The sequence below is a fragment of the Corvus brachyrhynchos genome, unplaced genomic scaffold, assembly GCF_000691975.1.
Source record: "Corvus brachyrhynchos isolate BGI_N302 unplaced genomic scaffold, ASM69197v1 scaffold44, whole genome shotgun sequence".
In the NCBI taxonomy this organism is placed as follows: Eukaryota; Metazoa; Chordata; class Aves; order Passeriformes; family Corvidae; genus Corvus; species Corvus brachyrhynchos.
The window spans coordinates 5488400-5511269 of NW_008238359.1; the positions used below are offsets into that span (position 1 = coordinate 5488400).

General features: G+C 39.4%; 1 protein-coding gene across 32 annotated transcripts in view; it reads left to right on the forward strand.

The window, feature by feature from the left end:
- The window catches only part of DLG2 (discs large MAGUK scaffold protein 2), a 1005290-nt gene that overhangs the window by 947317 nt on the left and 35103 nt on the right, over positions 1-22870 (forward strand). For all 32 annotated transcript variants that reach the window (XM_017735865.1, XM_017735859.1, XM_017735860.1 and 29 more), the window contains 2 exons: positions 6983-7159; positions 16328-16403. In XM_017735865.1, the coding sequence (XP_017591354.1) occupies positions 6983-7159; positions 16328-16403 (253 nt within the window). The remainder of the gene's footprint in view (positions 1-6982; positions 7160-16327; positions 16404-22870) is intronic.

Below are 22870 nucleotides of genomic sequence, written 5' to 3' on the forward strand. Positions count from 1 at the left end.
ATATTAGTTCTGTCCATGTCCACAACTGAAAGACTAAAGTGTCAGTCCTTGCTCACTGTGAGATATTTTGCCTCTAACGTAGTACGTTGTATGCTGTTGCGTAGCAAGACCATGAAAGTGCAACATATTGGTTTGATACTTCTGAAAATATTGACTTACATTTTTCAGTACAAATTTTGCAGAACCCATTTCCTGCACAGAATATGAGCACTTGCTAAAAACTAAAAAAAGCCCATCAGCAACGTAGGGATTGGCTCATAAGGGCTGACATTAAGCATCATGGTTGGATCTCCAAAACAGGCAGAATATTCCCCAAGGACAAATGGCAGTCCTCTTTCCTGATAAACACCATAAAGAAAATATATTCCTCTTCTTCATGAAATTTTGCTGGAACTAATGCTGCTGTTTCTGATCCTTTTTTTTCATTGAGATCCGTGGCATAACTCTCTGCCAAATCCCACAGGAGGAAAGGAATAAGGAATTACTTGGACTGAATGGAGAAACTGCTGAATGAAGTAAAGAAATAATATGACAGCAAATGGAAAAGGCTTGGATGCAAATGTGCAATGGGATTTGCTGTAGTGGAGATGCCTTAGGAGCAGCTAAGCTAACACCTTGAACTGCACATGACTGGGAGCGTGCCCCGTGGCTCAATGCCTAAACCTACCCTCTTACAAATTTAAAGCCATTTCTCCTTATCCTGTTATTACATGCCCTTGTAAAAAGTCCCTCTCCAGCTTTCTAGTAGTCCCTTAGGTACTGGAAGATCATAATAAAGTCTCCCTATAGCCTTGTCTTCTCCAGGCTGAGCAACCCCAATTCTCTCAGCCTGTGTTCACAGGAGAGGTGCCCCGGATTAACATCCTCTGATTATCTTCATGGCCTCCTCTGGACTCACTCCAGCAGGTCTACATCCTTCTGCTGGGAGGCCCACAGCTGAACACAGCACTCACTCTCCACCTTAGGTGCACCTAGACTATTGCTGGTAATAGCTCCTGATCAGTGCTAACTTCCAAAGGGAACGTGGCAACCGTGTTGCTGTGCCCTGGCATGACTCATTTTGATAACACGAAAAAGCTGACACTATCCCTCTCAGCCTGACAAGGTTAAGGGGATTGGCTTCGTGAAGAGTCACAACATCATTAAGGAAGGGAAAAAAAAAAGAAAAAAGTGAAAAAGAAAATAAAGGAGGGAAAAACAAAAGTAAAAGAAGTAAAAGAAAAATAAGAGAAGGAAAAGGAAAAAGCAGGAATCATTATATCTATCAGTGACAGGTCAAACGTTCAGACATTTTTTGCTAAAACTACATTGTTGTAGTATACTCCTATTAAAAGCTGTTCTTCCCAACAGTCCCCCCTCCCACTCTCTCAGCAGAGGTGACAATGTATGACAGAATCATCTCGTGCACTGGGGCGATTCCAGCAGCCTCCAGTCTCAGCAAGCAGCACCTCAGAGCTTCCCAAACCTCCCAAAGAGAGAGAAACCTTTTTTGTATGCTCTACAGTTAGGATTTACCCGTTCAGCTTCTCTAGATGGAAATAAAGCTGGGAGGAGAAGTTGAAAGTCTTTATTGACTTGCCAATATGTGAAAATTTAACCCTTTTAATAGCATCTTAATTGCCTTGCAATGGCTGCTTCAATCAGAGAACCGCTGTGCTCTCTGTTGTAGCTATAGCAATGAATTGCATTAGCGTTTCTTTCATCTTCTTCTGATTTTTTCTTCAAGCTGAGCCTGCAAGTGGGTGGAAATCCATTTATTACTGAGTGCAGAAAAGACAGCTATGAAACTTGGGGTCTGAATCTGACTATGATGCTGAATTAGTGCCTAAAACCAGGCAAATGATTAAACCTCTCTGCACTGGATTTCCCCATCTGTAAAAAAAGAATAGGGCAGGGGGTAGGATAGATGTGGTGAATGAGGAGAATAACATTTATCTTGCTTAGGATGATGCTATAAAACCTGATGCCTCAGAGTCGCTGTTCAAGAAATTTTCAGAGAAGAGAGAAATATCCTTTAGTGGTGCATATGCAGATATGCTGGCAGATCACAGGAGAGTTAGGACTATTTACAGCAGCTGAAAATCTCTCTTGCTAAATGTTGTTGTCGTTTCATAATCAAGTGAATAGCAAAGAGCAGTCTGTAAATTTATGTGCAAACTCCCATCTGTGCCAGAAGAAGAAAGTAATTTCAGAGATGCAAATAAAGCTGCCACGCAGCACCTGAACTGTATCAAATCAGGGGCCATTGATATGGGAGTGGAAGATTTTGGGGTCTTGCACTGAACGTACAGAAGCATTCGGTAAAATACATTCCTCTGTTGTAAATGAAGTCATGTCCCTTGCTTTGCAAGGAAGATTATGAAGACTGCTACCCGTGGTGTTTACAGCATTAGCTGAGGAAGCTAAGAGGTTTCTCTGTTAAATTCCCTTTTCTACTAAGGGCTTAGCAAGATCACTTAGTCTTTCTGTACCCTATTTTTCATGTTACAAATGCTGGTAACAATGTAGGCACCGTGGATGTCAATAGGTTGTAATATATGGAATTGCAGAAGGAATTGATTTCCCGTTTTGTTACAGCTAATATATCTTCTATGTCAAACATTTATTTCTCGAGCTGCGAGGTGTCATTAGGAATAAAAATTTACTGCACAGGCAACTTAGCTTTTGGAAATGCCTCAAATAATGAAGTATTTATGCTAAGTGGAAGAAAAAAAGATATCCCTGTTTTAGTGGCCTTCATGCCATGTAGACACCTCACTGCATATTACAGCTTGGTAAAGTCAGTATTTTAATTTCAAACAATTTTTGAGCAATTAATTTGAATGCTGTTGTGAAATGCTTGTCTCATGTTTTACGCTGATGTGGCTGACTAAAAATGATTAAGAAACACCCAAGCACAAACAAAACCTGCTAGGTTCTGTCCAAATTGCTGCTGGGATTAGTCTAGTGTAATGATCACTTCTGAAGTCTGAAATAATATCAGGGATGCAAGCCTCACATATTCTTAAATATTTGTGATAGCCAGCTTGTTCTAAATATGCGCCTCCTGCTTCACTTCTCAGGACTGTTTCTTTGCTTTCTGGCTGCATGAGGCTTTCACCAAGAAGACAGCAATATTTGGCATTTGAATGACACTTTTCACTTTCAAAATATTGTACAGATATTAAACAGTTTTCCCTAAACTAAGGCAAGAACTGGGAACTGAGGGGAAAAAAAAGTAAGTGTTAATGGAAGTTTGGTGCATATACCTTACGTCTTTAATAATCACACCCACTCCTGTTGCTGTTTTTCTAATAAGGGAACTAAGATGACCAAATTATGATTTCACCACATCTGTTGAACTGGTTAGTAGCAATCTCTGTTCCCTATTCCAGGATTTTATCCACATCTCATGGTAGTCGCTGGGTTTACTGTATTTGTAACCTCAAAATGCATTCCCTATCCTGTGTAACCCAGGGTCCTGTTTGTGAAATGCACTGTCTAGAAGATACTGAACAGGAGTTTTCTGATGCTGGTGTGATCACAACATTGGTGACAGCTCTAAAGTGGAAGTTAAATAATTTAAATTGATTTCCTTCATTATAAAATACTGACTACCCCAATTCGAAAGTAGACCTAGTCAGCTGACTTGGAAAAAAAGCCTTGCTGACACAGAGAAAGCCTTGTAGAGCTCTTGGTTCTGTCCTGTAGGATCCAAAAAAAGGCTGAACAGTGGATGCAAGCAGCTAACTGAGCATATAAAACACCTGAAAGAACAGTGCTTTAAGGTGCACTTTTATAAGTTGTGGAGAAAAAAAGCAGCTGCTGGTGTTCAAGACTGTTAGATAAATGTCATTAAAATATTGTAAGGTTATTGAGATTATCATTCTTTAATACTGTAGTAAAAGACACTAAAAACGATTTACAGCTCAGTGCCATGAAGAACTGCCCATGAATAAGCACACTGGGCCAGATGAAAGCATATAGTCATATTAGCAAGTTCAGAAAGCTCACTGGCTCTGCTGAGCAGCCCCTCCACTATCTGCAGTATTGTGCTTGTGTTCTGGGGAGATACCTCTAATTCATCACAGAGAGAAAGAAGTACTGTGACATGTCTTCTTGGTTTGGACCCTCTGGGTGATTTGAATAACCCTGTTTCTATTAAACATCTCATTTTTGGAAAAGCACTTGCCTGGTCCTGATCATGCTGATTCTTCTCTAGCTGAAAGGAAAATATGGTGCTCAGCTCTGAGAGAGGGGCACCCTCTGGGCTAGGGTGTGTTTCTTGGTGGAGTGTGTTGCTTATGCCTTCTTCTCAACACATAATACTCAGCAACAGTGCTACTATTTTTTAACCTTCCCTCCAATAATCCCCGTGGCATGGCAGAACCTATCTAAGGTGTCTAACATACCCCTTAGGATGTTATCCTGGTGAAGAAGCTTGCATAGAACGAATAGACTTTTCTGAGAGCTGACCTTGGCTCTGATGAAAGTTTCAGTGCTTGCAGGTGGTATCCTGTAAGACTTGGATGCCATTGTCTAAAAACATGAAAGAGCAAAGAGAAAAAGGCATCTTTTTCTGTCTGCTCTGCCCAGTTCCTTTACCAAACGAGGTCGAGCTGCATTCATTTTGTATCACTTCAGTTGACACTCAACAGATGCAGAGGTGTTATTTTTATATACATCTGCAAGACCGAGCACAAACAGAACTGGGTAGTGTTCATCAGGTAGAAAATTAGAAATGACATGTCAGTCTGTTAAAGACACTAGGTTTTGCAATTGGATGTGTAGAGATCCAAATTGCCCTCGCAGCCTGAGGTGGTGGGGATGAGTGTGCCCAGGTCTCTCTATAGCCCAAAGTAGTCAACAGTGCCTGGAGTGAAGATCTCCATGTACTTTATAGCTGGGCCAACAGCCAACCAGCAAAAGCATGTTTTACAGAGCTAGGAATGTTATCAAAGTTGTAAGCCCAAATACAGCTGTTACCAAGACCTGGCTCTTAATTTGAAATGTTTAGGAAAGATCACTGAAGTCAGCTCTCATGTCATTTTCCTTTGCTAATGGAGTAATCAACATCTGTAGAGCAAGAGCCACAAAATCTTTCATTCAATGGAAAGTGTGCTCAAAAATTCTCTTGTCTGAGATCTATAATCTCATTTTAATTAGCAATGCACATGATTACTCCAATCAAAGCAAGTCAGTGGCAAACATTGCCATCTGCATTCATCGTTAACATCAGCCAGCACGATGACAGTCTCATTTTAAGTCAATATGTGGGCTCTGAGGTGCAAACGTCTGTTCAAGGACAAAGAATATTGTCCCAATTTCTACTTCTTAACTTTTGAAAGACAACCTTCATCTTAGAACTTGCCAAATATGGAACATTTCCACTTTGGCATCAGGGAATGTTTTACATGAGGGATGTGACAGTCTGCTTATTCTCTGTAACAGAAGATATTGTCCCTTGTTTTGAGTGATTTAATTATGCCTGGAATCAGGATTGCATGACATCTGCCCAGTATCCAGCATGGCCAACTCTGTGGTTGGGGGTTTTGAGATGCCGATTGGCTTCCATGGCAAGGTGAACAATTAATCAGTGAATTTTTAAGATGACTGTTCCATAGGGTGGTAAAATTCTGACTGCTGCCTGCTGCTGAGGGCAGTGCCCACAGGATGATGTGTTGTGTGCCTGTTTGTGTATGCACTGCCATCTTCCTGGGATCCAATGTCATCAACTGGTCAAGAAGAGGTGTCTAATGACACTTAACTGCTCCTGGATTTGTAAGCTTCTTCATCAAATGTCCTCACAGAAAGCTGTATTTGAGAAGCAGCAGATGACCTGGTACCAGTAAGAGTCCTTTATGAATGTAAATGTTTAGTAAGATATAGTCAGATTTTTAAAAGAACGTTTTCCACCACTAAGCCATTAAATTTTTTTCAAAGGCTACATGCATTCCAAGAACATTTACCAAAAAAGGCACAAGCATAACTGAGCTTATGGATTATGTAAAATTCAGCAGTCTTCATCCTCAGAGAAGGGAATTATCTGGGCTTTTCTGAAGATGTTAGTTCAAGACTGTAAACCTCTTTAAAAGAAGACATATTTCAAATAGCATTTTTCCTCCTCCTGAACCAGACTTGCCATGCACAATTGGTGCTTATGAGAGCTTTAAATTATTTTGGTTGCATAGTCACAATTCTGATAACTTCTTTTAAAGTTCATCTCATTATGAGGAGTAGCTTTGAGAGTTTTATATCTACCCATAAAACTTCTATAATCGTTCTTTGCAATTACACTAGAATGCACAACAATTAATTACATCAAATCCGTCTCACAAAATGTTTACCAGTGAAAAGATTGTCATGGCTTTCTTTCTGACAATAAAAGAGTAGGAATTATTAGACACCTGTTGGGATTTTACTGATCTAACATTTCTGCAGCCAGGGTGTCTTGGGGCGACTTTATGATGTGTATCCCCTATCGCTGCTCTATGCCCAGAAATTAATTTTGTGCTTGTTATGATCATATTATTTTCCCTATAGGAAATAAACATCAGTTCTTGACAGGCATGGTCTTTAAACAATATTTTACATGGAAAAAATATTCCCAAGTGTTTTTTTCCTGTAAGAAACCAAGATCTGGATTTTTAGCTAGGTAGCTCCAATGAGGGACCTGCACTTGCTGGGATTCACGTGCAGGGTCTTACCCTCAGAAAGTGGGGTACATCTACGCTGGTGTAGGTGCCAGGCATAGGACTAGAAGGCATAGGCTAAGAATTGGTATCAGATTAAACCATTCAGTTTCTCTTAAAGAAAAAAAAAAAGAAGAGGCTTCTGTAAATACTAACTTCACAGTGGAAAGTTTTCCACTGAGTAGGACCTTTCCCTCCCTTAGGAAAAGAGAAAGGGTTACCAGTGACATAAAATATAATTAATTATTCAGAAGTAAATGTAACCAGACTGATCTAATCACCTGTCTTCATATCTTTATTTCCCTTCACAGAGCCATGTTTGACTATGACAAGAGCAAAGACAGTGGCCTCCCAAGCCAAGGACTCAGTTTCAAGTATGGAGACATCCTTCATGTCATCAACGCCTCAGATGATGAATGGTGGCAGGCGAGGAGGGTCACTCTGGAGGGGGACAGTGAGGAGATGGGAGTTATACCCAGCAAGAGGAGGTGAGTGCTGCTTCCTCCTTCTTACCTCCTTGGCCATTATCTTAAAATATTTCAAAGACGGGGTGCGTCAATCTACTAAAAAACTGGGGGCAGTAAAGGAAAATCCCAGAGGTATTTCAAGAGTTGGAAGACACAATTTTTGCTGTGAGATTTAAAGCACTCAGGCTGTTGATAACTGTACTTGAAAAGAAACTCAGAAGGTGACTCAATTACTTGTAACTTCATAAAGAAATGGGAAAAGAAGGAGAGATCACTGTCCACCAAAGAGCTTCAGCAAAAAAAAAAGAATTACCAGAACCCAAGTCTAGGAATTTGCTCTGAATTTGAAGTGGAGCACATGTTGTAATGTCAGGGTGACTAGCCATTGCATCAAACTGCTGAAGGATGTAATGAGTGTCTTGACATTTTCAAATGAAGACTGTATGTCTCTTTTGAGAGGGTAATAGCATTAAACTTCTCAGCCTGTGTGATGTAAAATATGGTGCTAAGTTATATAATGGTCATCTTTGGCTTTGAAATCTGTTAATTTAATCTCTGCCTGCATGGAAACAGATGGATAGTCAATATCACAGTAAATTTTTCATATAATGTAAATGAAGGAACTTTTATCTGCTCTCCAAGCTAAATCTGAATCTTTGTTTGGCTGTAATGGATTCGTGGTGACTTTCGGAGAGAGAACAGATATCTGAATCTTCCTGTATTGTTTATTCTGTCTGGATGCTTTTGTAAAATCAGCCACAAGTCTCTGATAGTATCAGAACTAGCACACAAACCAGTATTAGTTCCTGGCTCTGTTGATAGTTGCTATAGAAAGGTCAGGAACTGAAAGGGTAGGAGGAAAATTAAATCTGTCAAAACATGTTACATTTCTCTTTTGCAGCAATGCCATCATACTGAGTATGAACTTCCTATTCCTAGCTATGTCAGCTTTAGCACTAGTATAAAAATGTTCATGACCATTTTTTATAGTAGGGAAATGGGATGCTTGATGCTCTCTAGAGCACCTGCTGCTATTTCAAGAGAGTTGGCCAAGGTACTAATAGAGCTTATGGTACTCATTGCTCTAAATCATGTAAAAGTAAACTAAAAGGCTGTGAAATACCTCATTGACATGAGCCCTGAAAGGACCTTAATTTCTCTAATTATCATGTTTGAGTAGCATCCACACCTGGTTTTTCAGCAAAGAGCAATTTTGGAGTTGTATAATAGGTAGAAATAAAAGGTTAGGTTACAAGGTTAGGTTGTAAGTTTTAAGATGGAAAATGTACCCATTAACCAGACCTAGCCTGTAGATATTGAAAAAGGAATACTTGCCTGCTATTCATTGCTGCAGCAAATACTGCAGTAATTACATGAGTGGATCATACATGGAAAGAGAGAGAAATGTATTTAATTAATACTAAGGAAGGTATGTGCACAAAGCTCACTCGCTGTCTGGTGCCTACTATGAAAAGGTGCAAAAAGCTGTCATACATAATAAAACAACTATGGAGGAGAAAAGGACAAAGCAAAGCTGCTAATTAAGATGTGGAATTGTATATTCTTTAAAGTGGAAAGGTGGTGTGTGCCTAAAGCTTATTGGGTTACCCACACAGTGGTGTGTGTTGTCAAGGTCAAAACCTAGAGGTTCTCCAGTGAAGGTCAGACATAGAGCCTAGGAATAAGATGTGGCTTTAGGGAGAAAACAGAATAAAAATAATAATAATAATAAAAAAAAGACACAATATGAAAATAGGTTGGTTAGAAGCTAAAAATAAGAGTCTTGAATTTTAAAAGATGCAGATATAATTACCATGCTCTCCACTTGTCATCCTTATTCTTCACTAGTGAAGCTGAGGGGCCTGGAAAAATCAATGGTATCTGATTTTCTGTCTGCATTAATGTAATGATACACCTGAGCTGGGGTGGGTGGAGGTTGCAGTTATTTCATAAAAGGTTTCAGTTGTACAAGGTTATTTTTTCCAATGCACTGAAAAGTGAGTATTGTTTCCTTTCTGTGGATTCTGGATGATTCCTGTGAGCCTGAGACTGATGTGCTCTTGCCAGCGTCTTCGGCGGTCATTTACACCACCCAAGGGGAGGATGAGCAATCAGTGCACACAGGGCCAAGTTACAGAGAATAAAGCTAATCATACTTGCCAGATTGTGCTAATTCACAGTTAAATTTCCTCAGCAGGTGTGAGTTATTGACTGTAAGAGGATTAATCTAAAACAGAGTAGTCCTGGAATTCATTTGACCAAATACAGGCAGCTATGGCATGGAAATCCTCATTTAAGTTGCTGGCTCTAGGATGCTGTGTCTCTTATAGTTTATATGGGATTATTTCTACAGGCATTGCTTTGCATGTAATACAGCATGGGTAATATCTAGCAGTAAAATATTGTGATAGAAAGGAAGGAAGAAAAGAACATCTGTAGCTGTTTGTTGGGTTTGTCTTGCAAGCTAAATTGGCCATGATGTTTTAAATTGAAGAATTTTATATTTGTCTTATATTTTTCAATCCCCAGTTCATTTCTGTTCCCTTTTTTTAGGGTCTAGGGGGTTTTGGGGGGTTATGCTTGGTAGAGTTTGGGTTTGTGCTTAGATTCCTTTTTCTGCTTCTGGAATGCCATCCTGTGGTACTGTAACTTTTTTTTTGCACTTTGGGTCAGTGAGAGTCTGTACAGATCCAGGGATTATTAGTGCCAGGTTGAGTCTTTTAGCTGTCTGCTTTACTTCTGTGTTACTTCTACTTCCCTTAACTTCTGTCCAGCACCAGCTAAGATACAATTCCTGCATTTCCCATAAGTGAAATCATTCTGGAATAGATCTGAAAGCCAGAGCTATTAACCACTTCAATTTTATTTTAGATATATATATGTATGTATGTATGTATGTATACAAATATATATGTATATATATGTATAAAAATGTGTGTATATATGTGTATATAAACACACAAAGTCCTAACAACTACACTATATTACTTCTTCGAGGTGCTGTGTAATGGTAATTGCTTTCCATGTGTTTAGGTTTTTATTTTTTTACAGGAGAGCCCATCATATAGTGACATTTTAGCATGAGCTGATTAGAGAAATTGGGAATGATTAATCAAGACTCCTTACTCTTTTTCTCCTCTATGACTTGTGTGCTATACCAGCAAAAAAAAATCATTATTTAGAAGTATAGAGGAGCTGCCACTCCCTATTCTCTCCAGGTTTTTGGATACATTACCAGACTTTACTTCTTAGTGGTTAAATAGAGTTTGAAAGCTTTTTTGTCATTAGATTTCAGTGCTGCTGCCAGCATGTGGATTTGTTGCCTTGTTTATGGTTAAATTGCCAAGTCAGGCTTTAAGAGGGAGTTTTGGAGGGCAGCACTGCAGCTGGAGGGGTGTTACTGAAGGAGGCAGCACAAAGAAGTGAGGGTGGCCCCAAGTTTCTCCACTGATCTGTGCAAGAATCAAATCTTATGAAGCAGTGAGCCAATGACCTCTGTGGAGATTAAAACAAATTAAATTCTAAGTATCCTGCAGTTCTTAAATATAATTGCAAACATTTCTACATGTCAAAACAACATTTTGTCCCTTTGTCAGTGTGTATTTATTGTCTGATTATAGCTGTTGTTCTCAGCCACAGGACAGGAGTAGCCAGTTGGGTGGAAACCAAGTATAATGATACACAGGTGGTGTGGTATTATATGGTGTTGGTGTTGGGAAGCACGGGACTTCAGCATGAGAGGCTGCAAACTACTTCAGCTGTGGTTTAGCAATCACCAAATAGTTATTCTATAGTATCAATTAATCAACATTTCAGGCCAGATTTCTCCTCGTTCCACATCTGCCCAAAAGATTTATCCAAGCTGTGTTTAAGATGACAGCACAATTGTATCAGGCAGAGTCTCCAAGGTGAGGGGATATAACCACCAGCCCTGTACCAATGTGTCATGCAGCCTGCAGTATTACCTGGTCACTGTATTTATGTATGTGAAGTGCTCCCTTATCATCAAAAAATGCTGTTTATACTAGAATGACCAACAGAATTAGATTTCCACTGGATTTTTTTACCATTTGGGTATATATATATATATATATAGATAGATTTAGAGTTTCCACATAATCTGTGCTTTTGATTTGCCTCATTGCCCTTCTTATTATCCATACCAAAAAAAAAAAAAAATCAGCTTCCTATAAAAGGGCAGCAGCAAGCTGAGCAGCCCATGTCTAAGATTCCCTCCCTATGGAAACACATCAGTTAAAGGGAATGAACAAAATGCATGAAACCAGTGTGCCTAAGTTGGAGTGTATTAAATTCCTAGACAGATGCTCTAATACTAAAGAGACTTTAATTTGCTGTAGCATTGATTTTACGCCTCCAGTTCTTTTCACTTTTTCCTTACTGAGTCTCCACACAGGGACAAGCTCCTACATTGCAAGCCCTCCACAACAGCAACCTCCCACCTCACGAATGTCAAGCCTCAGTATTTTCTGTGGTGTGTGTATATCTGCCTGACTTGAGTCCGTGGGTCTGAAATGCTGCCTGAGATTTCACACAGATTGCCCCAGAATGGTTGAGCATAAATTCTCACCACTTTTACTACTGCTCCCACTGCAGCCAACGAGGATTTGGCCTTAAAACACTGAAATAATTACACTAATCTTGCTGTTGTCCTTAAGATGTGCAGTCACAAACCTGCTGTCAGACTGGACATCATTCTAAGATACCCATTTTCGGGTAGTTTAAGTACATCTGACTGCCAAATGTTATGCAACTTGTATCTCTGTTATTACCAGCTGTAATAATACCAGCCTGATATTTGTGTTCTCAAATAGACAACATTCTCCCCACAAGTACATGTAGCCATGCTCTCCTTTCAGAGCAAAGTGGGGGAAAAGTACATAAAACCCAATGTTTCACAAGCATTTAAGGACAAGGAACAAGAGGTTTTCCCAGCACAGAAGTCCCTATGGGCGAAAAGCCAACTTAAATTTGTTATTCTGCTCAGCTTGGCAGAAAGGCATGTTTATCCACTCAAGTGATTTTTATTTTTAATGGTTTCCTATAAATCGTTTACCTTTCTAAACAACCCTTAACATTTTAATCCTTAGATGATAAAACTTTTTAACATGGCATAATCATGTAAGCTTTGTCTAAAATCATTTATCTGTCTATACTCACTAATCTAATTGGAAAAAATTTAATATGGAATTAAATTTGTATGTATGTGTAGGTATAAACGTCTTCCTGTGCTCTTGCAATGATGTGAAACTTCTGTGCTGATGGAAAACAGCTGTTAGCTTTTAAACAGAATAAGGTTGTGCTACAATTTTATGAGAATTCACTTCCTAATATCATTAGGTCTAGTCTTTTCATAACTATTGACCAGGTGCTGAGCTGCTTTCTGTAAGCAAGGCACTGCAGATAGAGACTGAACCCAGAGCACATTCTCTCCTACTGAAAAATACGTGTTTGGTGCAAAAATGCCACTTCCGGAATGCTCAAAGATAATTTTGAGAATAGGAATCTCCTGGTAAACTCAATCTCACATCTCACAGAGGATGGAAGCAATGAAAAGCTGTGAACTGAGACCACATATTTGAACTATAAATAGTGTGTACATATTTTCACTTACCTTTCACTTGATAGGCAGGCAAAACAAATATAGTGCATGTGACCTTGAAATGGTGAAGCAAGACAAGAGACATACCAAGGTCTTTCAAGTGTCCATTTTACATTGCTTTCTTGTATTTGTTGACTCCCCTCACTACAGTTCTCATGCTGGATTTGAAAACGACTTTCATCCTGCAAAACACCTCAATGCCAAATCTGTGCAAATTAGGCTATTGTTGCCATTTTATTTCATTCTAGAAACAAGTTTGCAATTTGCATCTATGTTCTACATCAGTGATGAACACTGTTGTTGAAGATTAAAGCATTTTTCACTTGATATTCTGCCTCTCCACTGTGAAGACTGATTAGTGCTTTTAGAAAGGCACTGACAGAGCTCCCAGTGGTCCAGCAGTGGGTGGGTGATCACAGTTCATGTCTTATTGAGTTATACTTGATTTTTTCTTGTTTGCAGAACTTATGAAGAACTCCAAGCCACATTTTGAAAAATCCCACAGGCCCATTATCAACAGCTACTTGTGCCCAGAAACACAAAAGCAGACAGACATTGCAGTGCAGTGAGTGTTGTATCCCATTAATAAGTTCCCCAGAAGAGTAAGAGGAGAACAGTATCCTAAAGAACTGAAATCTTGAACTTACTAGGGAGGGAACACTGAAGGCCGAAGTATATTTTCAATGTACTGCTCCAGTTCTCTAGCTTTACATGGGAAGAAGAGAGTGAATCCTGACCATTTCTGAAATAAAAAGGGCCAAGAGGTATCTACTACCAGGAGTGTTTTCAAGAGAAAGTGAATATACAGAGTATACTCCAACTGTCCCAGATCTCAGATAATCGTAGATCACTTCCCTGTGCACAGCAGTGTTTCTGCAGGCAGCTATAATTGGAGAGTGGGTGGGAAGATGGAGGTGAAATTCCCGTAAGTTGTGCTAGGGTGATACTGTCTCCACATAGGACTCAGCGCTTTTCAGCTCCAGTCAGGTTTGAATGCTGGATGTAGGTTTCTTTGAGCATTTCTTGAAACCTCTTTGAGTTTCAGTGACCCTTCAGGCACTTTTGAAAATGGGACTGAGCCATGAAGTTGTTTTGGAAATCATAGCCATGTTTCCCTTATCCCTTAGGCATAGCTCTATCAAGCAAATATATAATTAGAAAGTGTCATGGCAGCAATGTGTACATCAGGCAAGTCAGGGTTGCAAGTCTGGGCTCTGTGAATCTGGGAGGTAAAGTCCTCCCCTTCACTTCATGTTTTTGAATAACTCCCCATAATCCTGATTTGTCCAGCAGTGGTGATGGAAAAATGGTTACTGTGTTAAGTGAAACATTTCTTTCTTTAAGAGCAATTTTTTCAGCTCTTGGATCAAAATGTTGTTCAACTGATGGTCAGCTGCTGTCAACTAAACCAATGTAAGGAATTTACACTCATATGCTATTTCGACATTCACAGTGTCAGCTGCTGCAAATAACCCTTTGGACCTAAACTCCTTTCTTCTTGGGGAAAATAAAGACAGTCAAGTTTAGTTTTCCTTAAATATAGCAATTACACACCTGCAAAAAAGTGGTAAAAGTGTTTGAATAGTGTTCCTTTAAAAAGTGCCTTTTCTAAGAGCTGGATCAAAAAATCTAGAAGAGCAGAGATTCTAAACTTTGTGTTCGTCAATTTAGTTCCCTTTTTAGCTCTGTCTATGGCAAAAGTGTCCCAGTAGCTCAGATGAGAAATTCTGAGAACATCTTAGTTCACTGAAGTCCTGCAGCCTGACTGTTTCAACAAAGACAAAATCTTTGGAGAACCAAAGCTAAATTCCAAAAGCTCTCCAGAGCGTGTAAAACTAAAGCTTTTCAGAAATTTAGGTTCATTCCTTCAGGCAAAGGAGAGGTATATTCCTGACACCAGAGCAACCCACTGCCACAATGCAAATTCCAGACCAAAAACATGAAGGCAATAGAGCACCTGAGCTGAAGCACTTTATGTTATAAATAAATGGGCAAACCCATTCATTTTGTCCCAGCCTTTTGCAAAGAGCTGACCCATTTTACTGACAGTTCAGGCAGCAACAGTAATATAGTCAGCCTGAGACACAGAAAATTTCAGCTTGTAATTTTACAGTTCAGCTAAATTATAAGTAACTGAGAACAGTTCTATTGTGGAAGGTGTCACGCAAATTGTAATGGGAGGCAACATTGTGTGCTACCCTTAATACAGTGCCAGATGATGAAATGTTTGGAACATTCAGTAGGCATGCTGAGCAGATATGAACATCGTTGTTATGTTTGCCTGAAGGACTAGTGGCACTTAATGGCATTATTTAAATGCTTCTCAAAGCAATGCAGAATGTTTCTGCAGCTCCTCATCTGTCTGCTATGCCTCTAGAAAGCAGCGATGCCTCCATGGCTGCTAACGCAATTATTACAAACTTCACAAATAAGATTCACTCTTCAGGGTTAATTTCCAAATTTCTTTATGCAGTGAATAAGAAATTAAGTTAAAAGCAGATGCTTTAAGAAGTTAGGCAGGGCTGGAATGAGTTTAAATGTTAACACAGATTAATAAGTTGAATATTGTGTTCATTTGTGCTAATTATTTCCTCAGAAGGCATCAATCTTATTTAGGCAATTACACAGCCTCAAGTCTTCATTTCTTACCGGTACTACCAAGGGACTTCATCTGCTAGTTCAGGTTTGAGACTGTTCATGTGTTTTTAATAACATAGATTTAGTTTGAAAGATGCACTTGAGCTGTTTCCATGTGAATATTCCACACTTGCAGAGAAATGCATTTAATCTAAATTTAAACTGTAGCTATAGTAACCAACATTCACTGTGTTTCAGGAGGGCATATAGAAGCCTACTCAGACAGAAGGAAACATGTTGTGTTAATTATCATTGTATCAAAACACTAGAGTTTGTATTTTGGAAAATAATTATCAGAAACTATGTATTCCTACTACCTGGCTTAGAAAGCAAGAGATTTGCAGGAATGTATTCTAATGTCTCTTATAAGGCAGCTTTGCTGGATTCCATGGAGATTTCCTAGAGTAATTCCCAGTCTTGGACAAATAGGGTTAGTGTTTCAGTTTCAGGTAGATGATCACATTTTTTCACTTGAACCAGTCAATGATAGATTGTGTAGATGATTTTGCAAAGGTAGGAAACATCACTAATATAGTAGTGTCCATATTAATCAAGGTGAGTAAGGACATGTCCTTGTTTCATTCCTCTGACCACAGAACTCTAAATGTTGCCTGATTTTTGAACAGCTTAAATCAGAGAGAGTAAATCTGTCCCTAGCATGCTTTTCCCACACTCCCATGTGTGTTGAGAGGCAGTGCTGTTCTGCTGGTGTAGGGCAGCCAAGACTCCTCAAACCCAGTCCCACATTTGCCAGAAAACTGCTGCCTGGCTGAGGAAGTGACCTCTCTTTTCAATGTATGAAATTTGCTTTAAATGTTTGCTTTATGTATAGTAAGCTGCCAGTGGTCTTGGGAGAGCAGGTATCAAACACTTCACACAAAGTGCTGCTATAATCAACATGTGTTTCTTCACTTGTGTTTTCTTTTCCCCAGAGTTGAAAGAAAGGAGCGTGCACGTTTGAAGACAGTGAAATTCAACGCCAAACCTGGTGTAATTGATGCAAAAGGGGTACGTAAATAGTGAAACCTTTAGAAATTGCACTTTACAATTGTTTTATAAGTTTCAGAGTAGAGGAAATTTTAGCAGCATAAGGAATTTTTAGGTTGTTGCAACCAAGACCTGCAGGAAAGTGAAATGTAGATCAGAGATGAGCATGATAAAATCTTCAAAATAATTAAATATGCTTTTTATAATAGTACTGAATGACAGTGCCTCCTAAGAGAAAGATACTAAGAAAATAGAGCATTCCATGATAGCTATGATTTTAGTTAAATGATGGATAGAGAAGAAAAGACATTAAAAATGAATGCAGATGGATAGCAGTTTAATGCAATAGGACCAGAAGTGTAAAATCCCTGGCTTCAAAAGCTGCTAAATCACAAACCAAAAGTTGTAAGTTACGAAGTCGTGGATAGTAAAAATTAGGGTTTGGGTGTTCTGCTTTGACAGTTGTGACAGACATTGAACACAAGTGTGTTTCACACCAGGTACACTATGGCCAAAATAACACAAAACATGCAAGTTCCCTTCCACCAGCACTGCCTGGACAGAACAGTGTTCCTGCTGTTGCTGCTCCACAGAGCTGCTTTACTGTGCCCAAGTCAGCAGTTCTCGTTAGCCTGATGGCACTATCCTGTCTGGTGCCATCTGGCTGGCAAGTATTACAGCATGAGAATGCCCACAGTCCTGGCTGTTAAGGTATATTTTTCTGCGGAAGTGTAGCTTGCAGTTGTAGCAGTAGTGAATACTTGACATTTGCAGGGATTTATTTTTGAAACCCGTCCAATTGGCATGTTTGGAATTTACAAATGAGGGCTTCTGTGAGCAAACTAGGAGACAGAGATTCCGCAGCCATCAGGGAGAAGTCCTGCTTGGCTGCAGAAAACAGAGCAGGGCCAAAACTGTGTCATGAGCGGACACGGCCATAGGTAGGTGTTGGCAAGGCAAATAAGAAAGTGGTTCAGCATGTCCCTTCCAGAACTGCTGTTCCTGTGGTCTTCTGCCTAGTTTGAAATTCTCATTCTTAATCTCTTCTTCCTTCAGTTTCCCTCCATAATGGTAATACTAATAGTTCCCTTATTCCCATTTACTCTGTCCTTTCAGACAGATTAGCAGGGTAAGAAATTCCTCTTGCTGTGGGCACACAGTTCCTAGCAGAGGGGTTCCCAAGTCTCTACATGCCAGCAATATTTCAGACTTGCAAATGCTTCCCTGTTACTGCTCTACAGAACAATTCCTGAATTCAATGCAAAGGCAGAATTATTGTACTGACTGAAACAAGTTTTCCAGACTTATAAGGCACATGGAACTATGCATTATTTGCACATGCAGATAACTTGGTATAAAACATGTAATAAAATGCACTAAGAACAGACTGATTCATCTCATTGCATTTCTTCAGAAGTCATAATTCCATTTTTTGGTTTGAAATGACCACTCTCCGCAACCCTGTAAATTAATGTTGCCACTTATTTTAAGAGATAATAATTTTTTTATTGCCAATGAAATCACTTGTTAAATGCCTATTTCCTGTATATAATCAAAGCTGTAGGGGAATAATTCAGTCATATAACTAATGGTCCCTTTTCAAGTGATTCTGTCAAGAATTTAATTACCTCTTGAGTCCCCAAATTGTTTTTCCATTTTTGTCATCAGTGTAACATTACTCTTCCAGCCACTCAACATCAGTGTTTGATTCATTGTTTAAGAATTTGTGTAATTACAGACTAAGACCACTGTACCCTTTTGGGACCAAACCTTCCACATGAAATGAGATATTTGAGTACACACATATGTATGTAGATTTTAGGTGTCAATATTTCCACTCAGTCTTACAGTGTCCAGAAAACAAGTGGTGTAAGCTGTCTAAGAGTCCATGCTTTACTTTTTTTACTTTTTTTTTTTTAAACTCTGGAAGAAATTTAGCTCAGGTAAACAGGTCTGCAGTAGGCCCAGGAAAATGCTTTTGTTACAAAATCAAGCTAAAATTCAGATAGGAATGAGCTTATGTGTGTCTGTGGCACCTTTGGCTCATACATTCATGACTGTGTTGGCAAGTGTAAAGGTCTTAGTTTACTCGAAAGATGAAACTGAGAGAAATATTTTCATGGAATATTTCTGAATTTGGACAGGAGATGTGCATGAAAGCATTTAAATAATAATAATAGTAGTAATAATAATAATAATAATAATAATAATAATACCCCAACTGAATACAGAGAATCCTTGGGGATTTTGAACATGTAAAGGTGTACCCTACTGCAATTTTACCTGAATCATCTCACTAGCCCTGACTCCTTTCTTCCCCTGAGAAGCAAAGGTCAAGAGCTAATAACCCACAGCAAAGGTTCCTGAGGTAATACCAAAATTTCTTTGCGATAACTATGATTTTGAAGTAGAAACTGTCTAGTTATTCTGTGGGTTTATAGAGTCTTATGCATTTTCATCTGTTTATACCTCATTTTTAATCCCAAATCTGGAGATAAGATATAAAGAAAGTGTTACAGATAAGGTGACATTTGTAGTTGATCAGTTCCTTGTGTCTCACTGAAAAGGTGTTTAAGAATGCTCAGCAATATAGTTGACAAATCTGTTTGTAAGGAGAGCTAAGGGGTAATTTTTCCAAAGGCCCACAGTTCCTCTTTTTCGGACCAAACTTGTATGTTACTTCATCTATAAAATGAGCTCAGCACTTTTTAAAAATGATGTGATTTAGAATATTTATATGACTTTAGATTTGTTTCATTGGATTCCTCCCATCCATGCCTTGTGAAATTAGTCTACAAAATCGGGATGGATACAGAAACAGGGAATGTGAATCAAAATTAGGGAACTCTAGGGAAACCTTCTGGTCTCAAGTTTAAATGAGGCAACGGATAGACCTTTTCACGCAATGCATAATTAAATTCCCATGCTCATTATTACAGGATATTGCATAAAAAATAAATAAGCTTAAAAGAAATTAGGTAGGTTAGCAAGTAGCAAAACTAATGACAACTTTAAAACTTCTGTCCTGTAACTCAGACTATATTAATTGTTGATTTCAAGATGACATGGTATAAAGCGGAAAGGATCATATTACTTCTACTTTTCCTTTTAAACATCTGTTATTGGACAGTGTCAGAAAAGCTACTGGGCTAACTGGATCTCTGGCTTAACCTAATAGGGCTACTTCTCTTTCATGTTCTGTTAATTTTGACCCAAAGAAATTTATTTGTTCAGGCTCAGAGACATCATCAGGATCCAGGCCCCGTTCACACTTTTAAAGATACCAGACCAGTTAGAGATGTTAAAATCTATGTAGTAAGGAAAGGAATACAAATATGGGTATAAACAGTTTCATTTCACCAAGCAAAGATTGTGCTTACATCATGTTGACCAAGTTCAGCCTCTGTCTTCATTCATAGAATTGCTGTAGTGAACTTCAGCAGCTTTTGTGATTGTTACTGAAGGTGGCTGGCACATCACATCCACCGGTCCCCTGCTCTGGTTCCCTATGGCCACTCTCTGCTGCTGCAGCAAAGGACAGGGTTTCCAGGACACTGGAAACATAAAAAATAAAAGATAAATGAGGACAGATAGCACAGTTATAATTTCCTAAGCATTTGCTTTCTCAGTCTTTGGGGCTCACTGGTCTATGGATAATCAATGGAAAATGGAGCAGCCCAAAGGTTTATGTCTGATGTTTTTGCTGGAGGAAGCCAAAGTTATGTAAGCACAAACTTCATTATAAAGTATGTTTTATGCTGTGTTGAACTCAAGATCATATCCCATATCATATCTTCTGATGCTCACCTTTGCACCAAAAGGAGCAGAGCATGTGAGTAGCTGTGAGCAGGGTTATGTATCTGCCAAAGCAGCATACTGAATTCTTGGTAACTCTCCCTACCACAGGCTTCAGACTGAGCAAAAATAGCCTTTCCTTTTCTAATCCTAAAACTCACAGTTGTTGAGGGCTTTTCAGACTTTTTAGTGAATCAAACAAAGTGTCAAGTGATGGAAATATTGCAGGGGGGAAAGAGATTAGCCAGTAATCTGCTTTTTCCTTAACTGTTATAATTATAACAGGTCTTTCAGGAGACAAAAATAGCACATTTGCTTTTATCCCTGTCAGATCACATACACTTCCTTGACTGTCTCTCGAAAATATTCTACAGTTGAAATGATAGCTCTTGGAAAGGTCTTTAGCAACTTCTCAGTTTTGCTAATATTTATGGGTGTTGCCTGTTTCCAGAGATGTGTTGAAATATCAGGAAACATATAGATAAAAATTTTATGCAGAGAACTGTTTTTTTACACCACATGCCTTTTCATTTCACACCTTATCTGGCCAGTGACTCCAGAATATTGCCTTATCTACAAATACTCTATGTCATTTCCCAATGAAATGAAAGGGATGTCTCCCACAATCTCCATTTTTAACGCGTGAGTCAGGGTGTGGGGAGATATTCAGCCCATGTTTACTGGGAAGCATTTCCAGATGGGTGCCTGCCCTAGTGAGGCTGCTCAGCAGGGTGCTGAACAGGGATGAGGTGCCTGCCAAGAAAAGGGACTGCCCCATCCCTCCAAAATCCCTCCCAGCTCCGCTGCCCATCAGTAGTTCAGGTTCAGGGCTGTGACCCACACCACACTGCTCCATCATTACCCATTAGGTTTTTTTCTATTCACTTAGCTTGGCATCCACAGTTCTTTTCAGATTCCAGTCAGATCACCTACATCACACTCAGCCGGCTTCTTCAGTTGCCTCCAAATGAATTTATTGCAACAGTCAGAAGCTTAATAGCATTTAATAATATTTCTTATGTGCAGATTCTGTTTACAGATCCCACAGATGCCTGAAATGTAAGGTCATCCTCTTGCTTTATGGTCATGTTAGCAACACTGCACTGAGGCATGAAAGGAAAAAGAGAAACCTGACTGAGCAAATTCAGTATTGTGGGGTAAACAAAACCCTCTGCATACTTAATGCACCTCTCCTCCAAGTGTCAAAATCCAGTGACTGACAGGACTTGATACAGAGGACACCTTTTCACAGTTTATTAAGTATTTGGAGGGGGGCAGGGGGTAAAGCCAAACAAATAAACCTACATATTTCCAAACCATTATGCTCTAGAAAATCATTATATTTTCAGCCCTAGTCATCAAATCAGAGAAAAACTAGTCTTTAGAAACCTCAAGTGGTCGCCTCTGCCCTGAGGTTGTCGTCTGTAACTTCCTCCTATCTCCCAGAATTGTCTAATCTCTGCTTAAAGATCTGCCACAACAGATATTTCATATTCTTCCCAAACAGCCCACTTCAATGCTTTACTCTCCTCAGTCTTAGAAATGGCTGAACTGCTGCAGTTTAACCCTGTTTTTATTTCTTCTTCTCTTGAGTGTCTATGGAAATTGGATTATTTGTCTTCATCACTAAGCAGAAGCTGCAGTCACACCTGCCCTGGTCTCAGGTACAGCATCTGTGCTAGTGGTTCACCGGGGCAGATCGGGGTGTATCAATGCAGAGAAAAAGGCAATTACCTCAATTTAATCCCTGATTGTCAGAAAAAAAGAGTAACAATCTATTAGGTTGTCTATACCCTCTTTCTGCCTAATGAAGATTTTTTCCAACATCAGTGCTTTACTAGGCATCCATTTTCTAAGTATAAAGATTCACCACTCTTAGGGATAAGCAATTCTGTAATCTGTAATCTGAAAGTTTTCCACATATGCAGTGGATTTTCACCAACTTTTCTTTGCACTTCTTTTCTAAAGATATTTGACACAATTAATAGATTTCTTAAAGTGATTGGTATTGTGGCAAACATAGAAGTAGAGGAAAATCCACAACCTGAGTACATTCAAAAAGCTGCTGATTTGGAGAGCACGTTAACACTCAGTCGGTAGTTTCCAGGGTCATCATTCCCAGAGAGGCAAAGGAGATCCCTCACTGCAGGTTACAGCTTCCTCAGGAGGGGAAGCAGAGGAACAGGCACTGATCTCTTCTCTCTGATGACCAGTGACAGGACCTGAGGGGGTGGACTGAAGCGGTGTCACGGGTGGTTTAGGTTGGATATTAGGAAAAGGTTCTTCACCCAGAGGGAGGTTGGGCACTGAACAGGCTCCTCCGGGAAGTGCTCACAGCACCAAACCTGACAGAGTTCAAGAAGCATTTGAACACTCTCAGGCACAGGGTGTGACTCTTGGGGATGGTGCTGTGCAGGACTGGGAGTTGGAGTCAATGATCCTTGTGAGTCCCTTCCAGCTCAGGATATTCTATGATTCTATGGTTTTCTCTCTGTTGGATTTAAGTTCTATCAAAGGCTGTAAGACCTCCAAAATGGGGTAACACTGGGTGTCATGGAAGAATCAGATCTCAGCATTGTTCCTGTTTGTGGAACAACTTGTTTCTGGGAGATGACTTCTTCCCATAAAGGAGTGTGCTGGTTATAACACCAGCAGGAAATTAAACTCCAAATAAGCCACTCCCACTGGCTGGC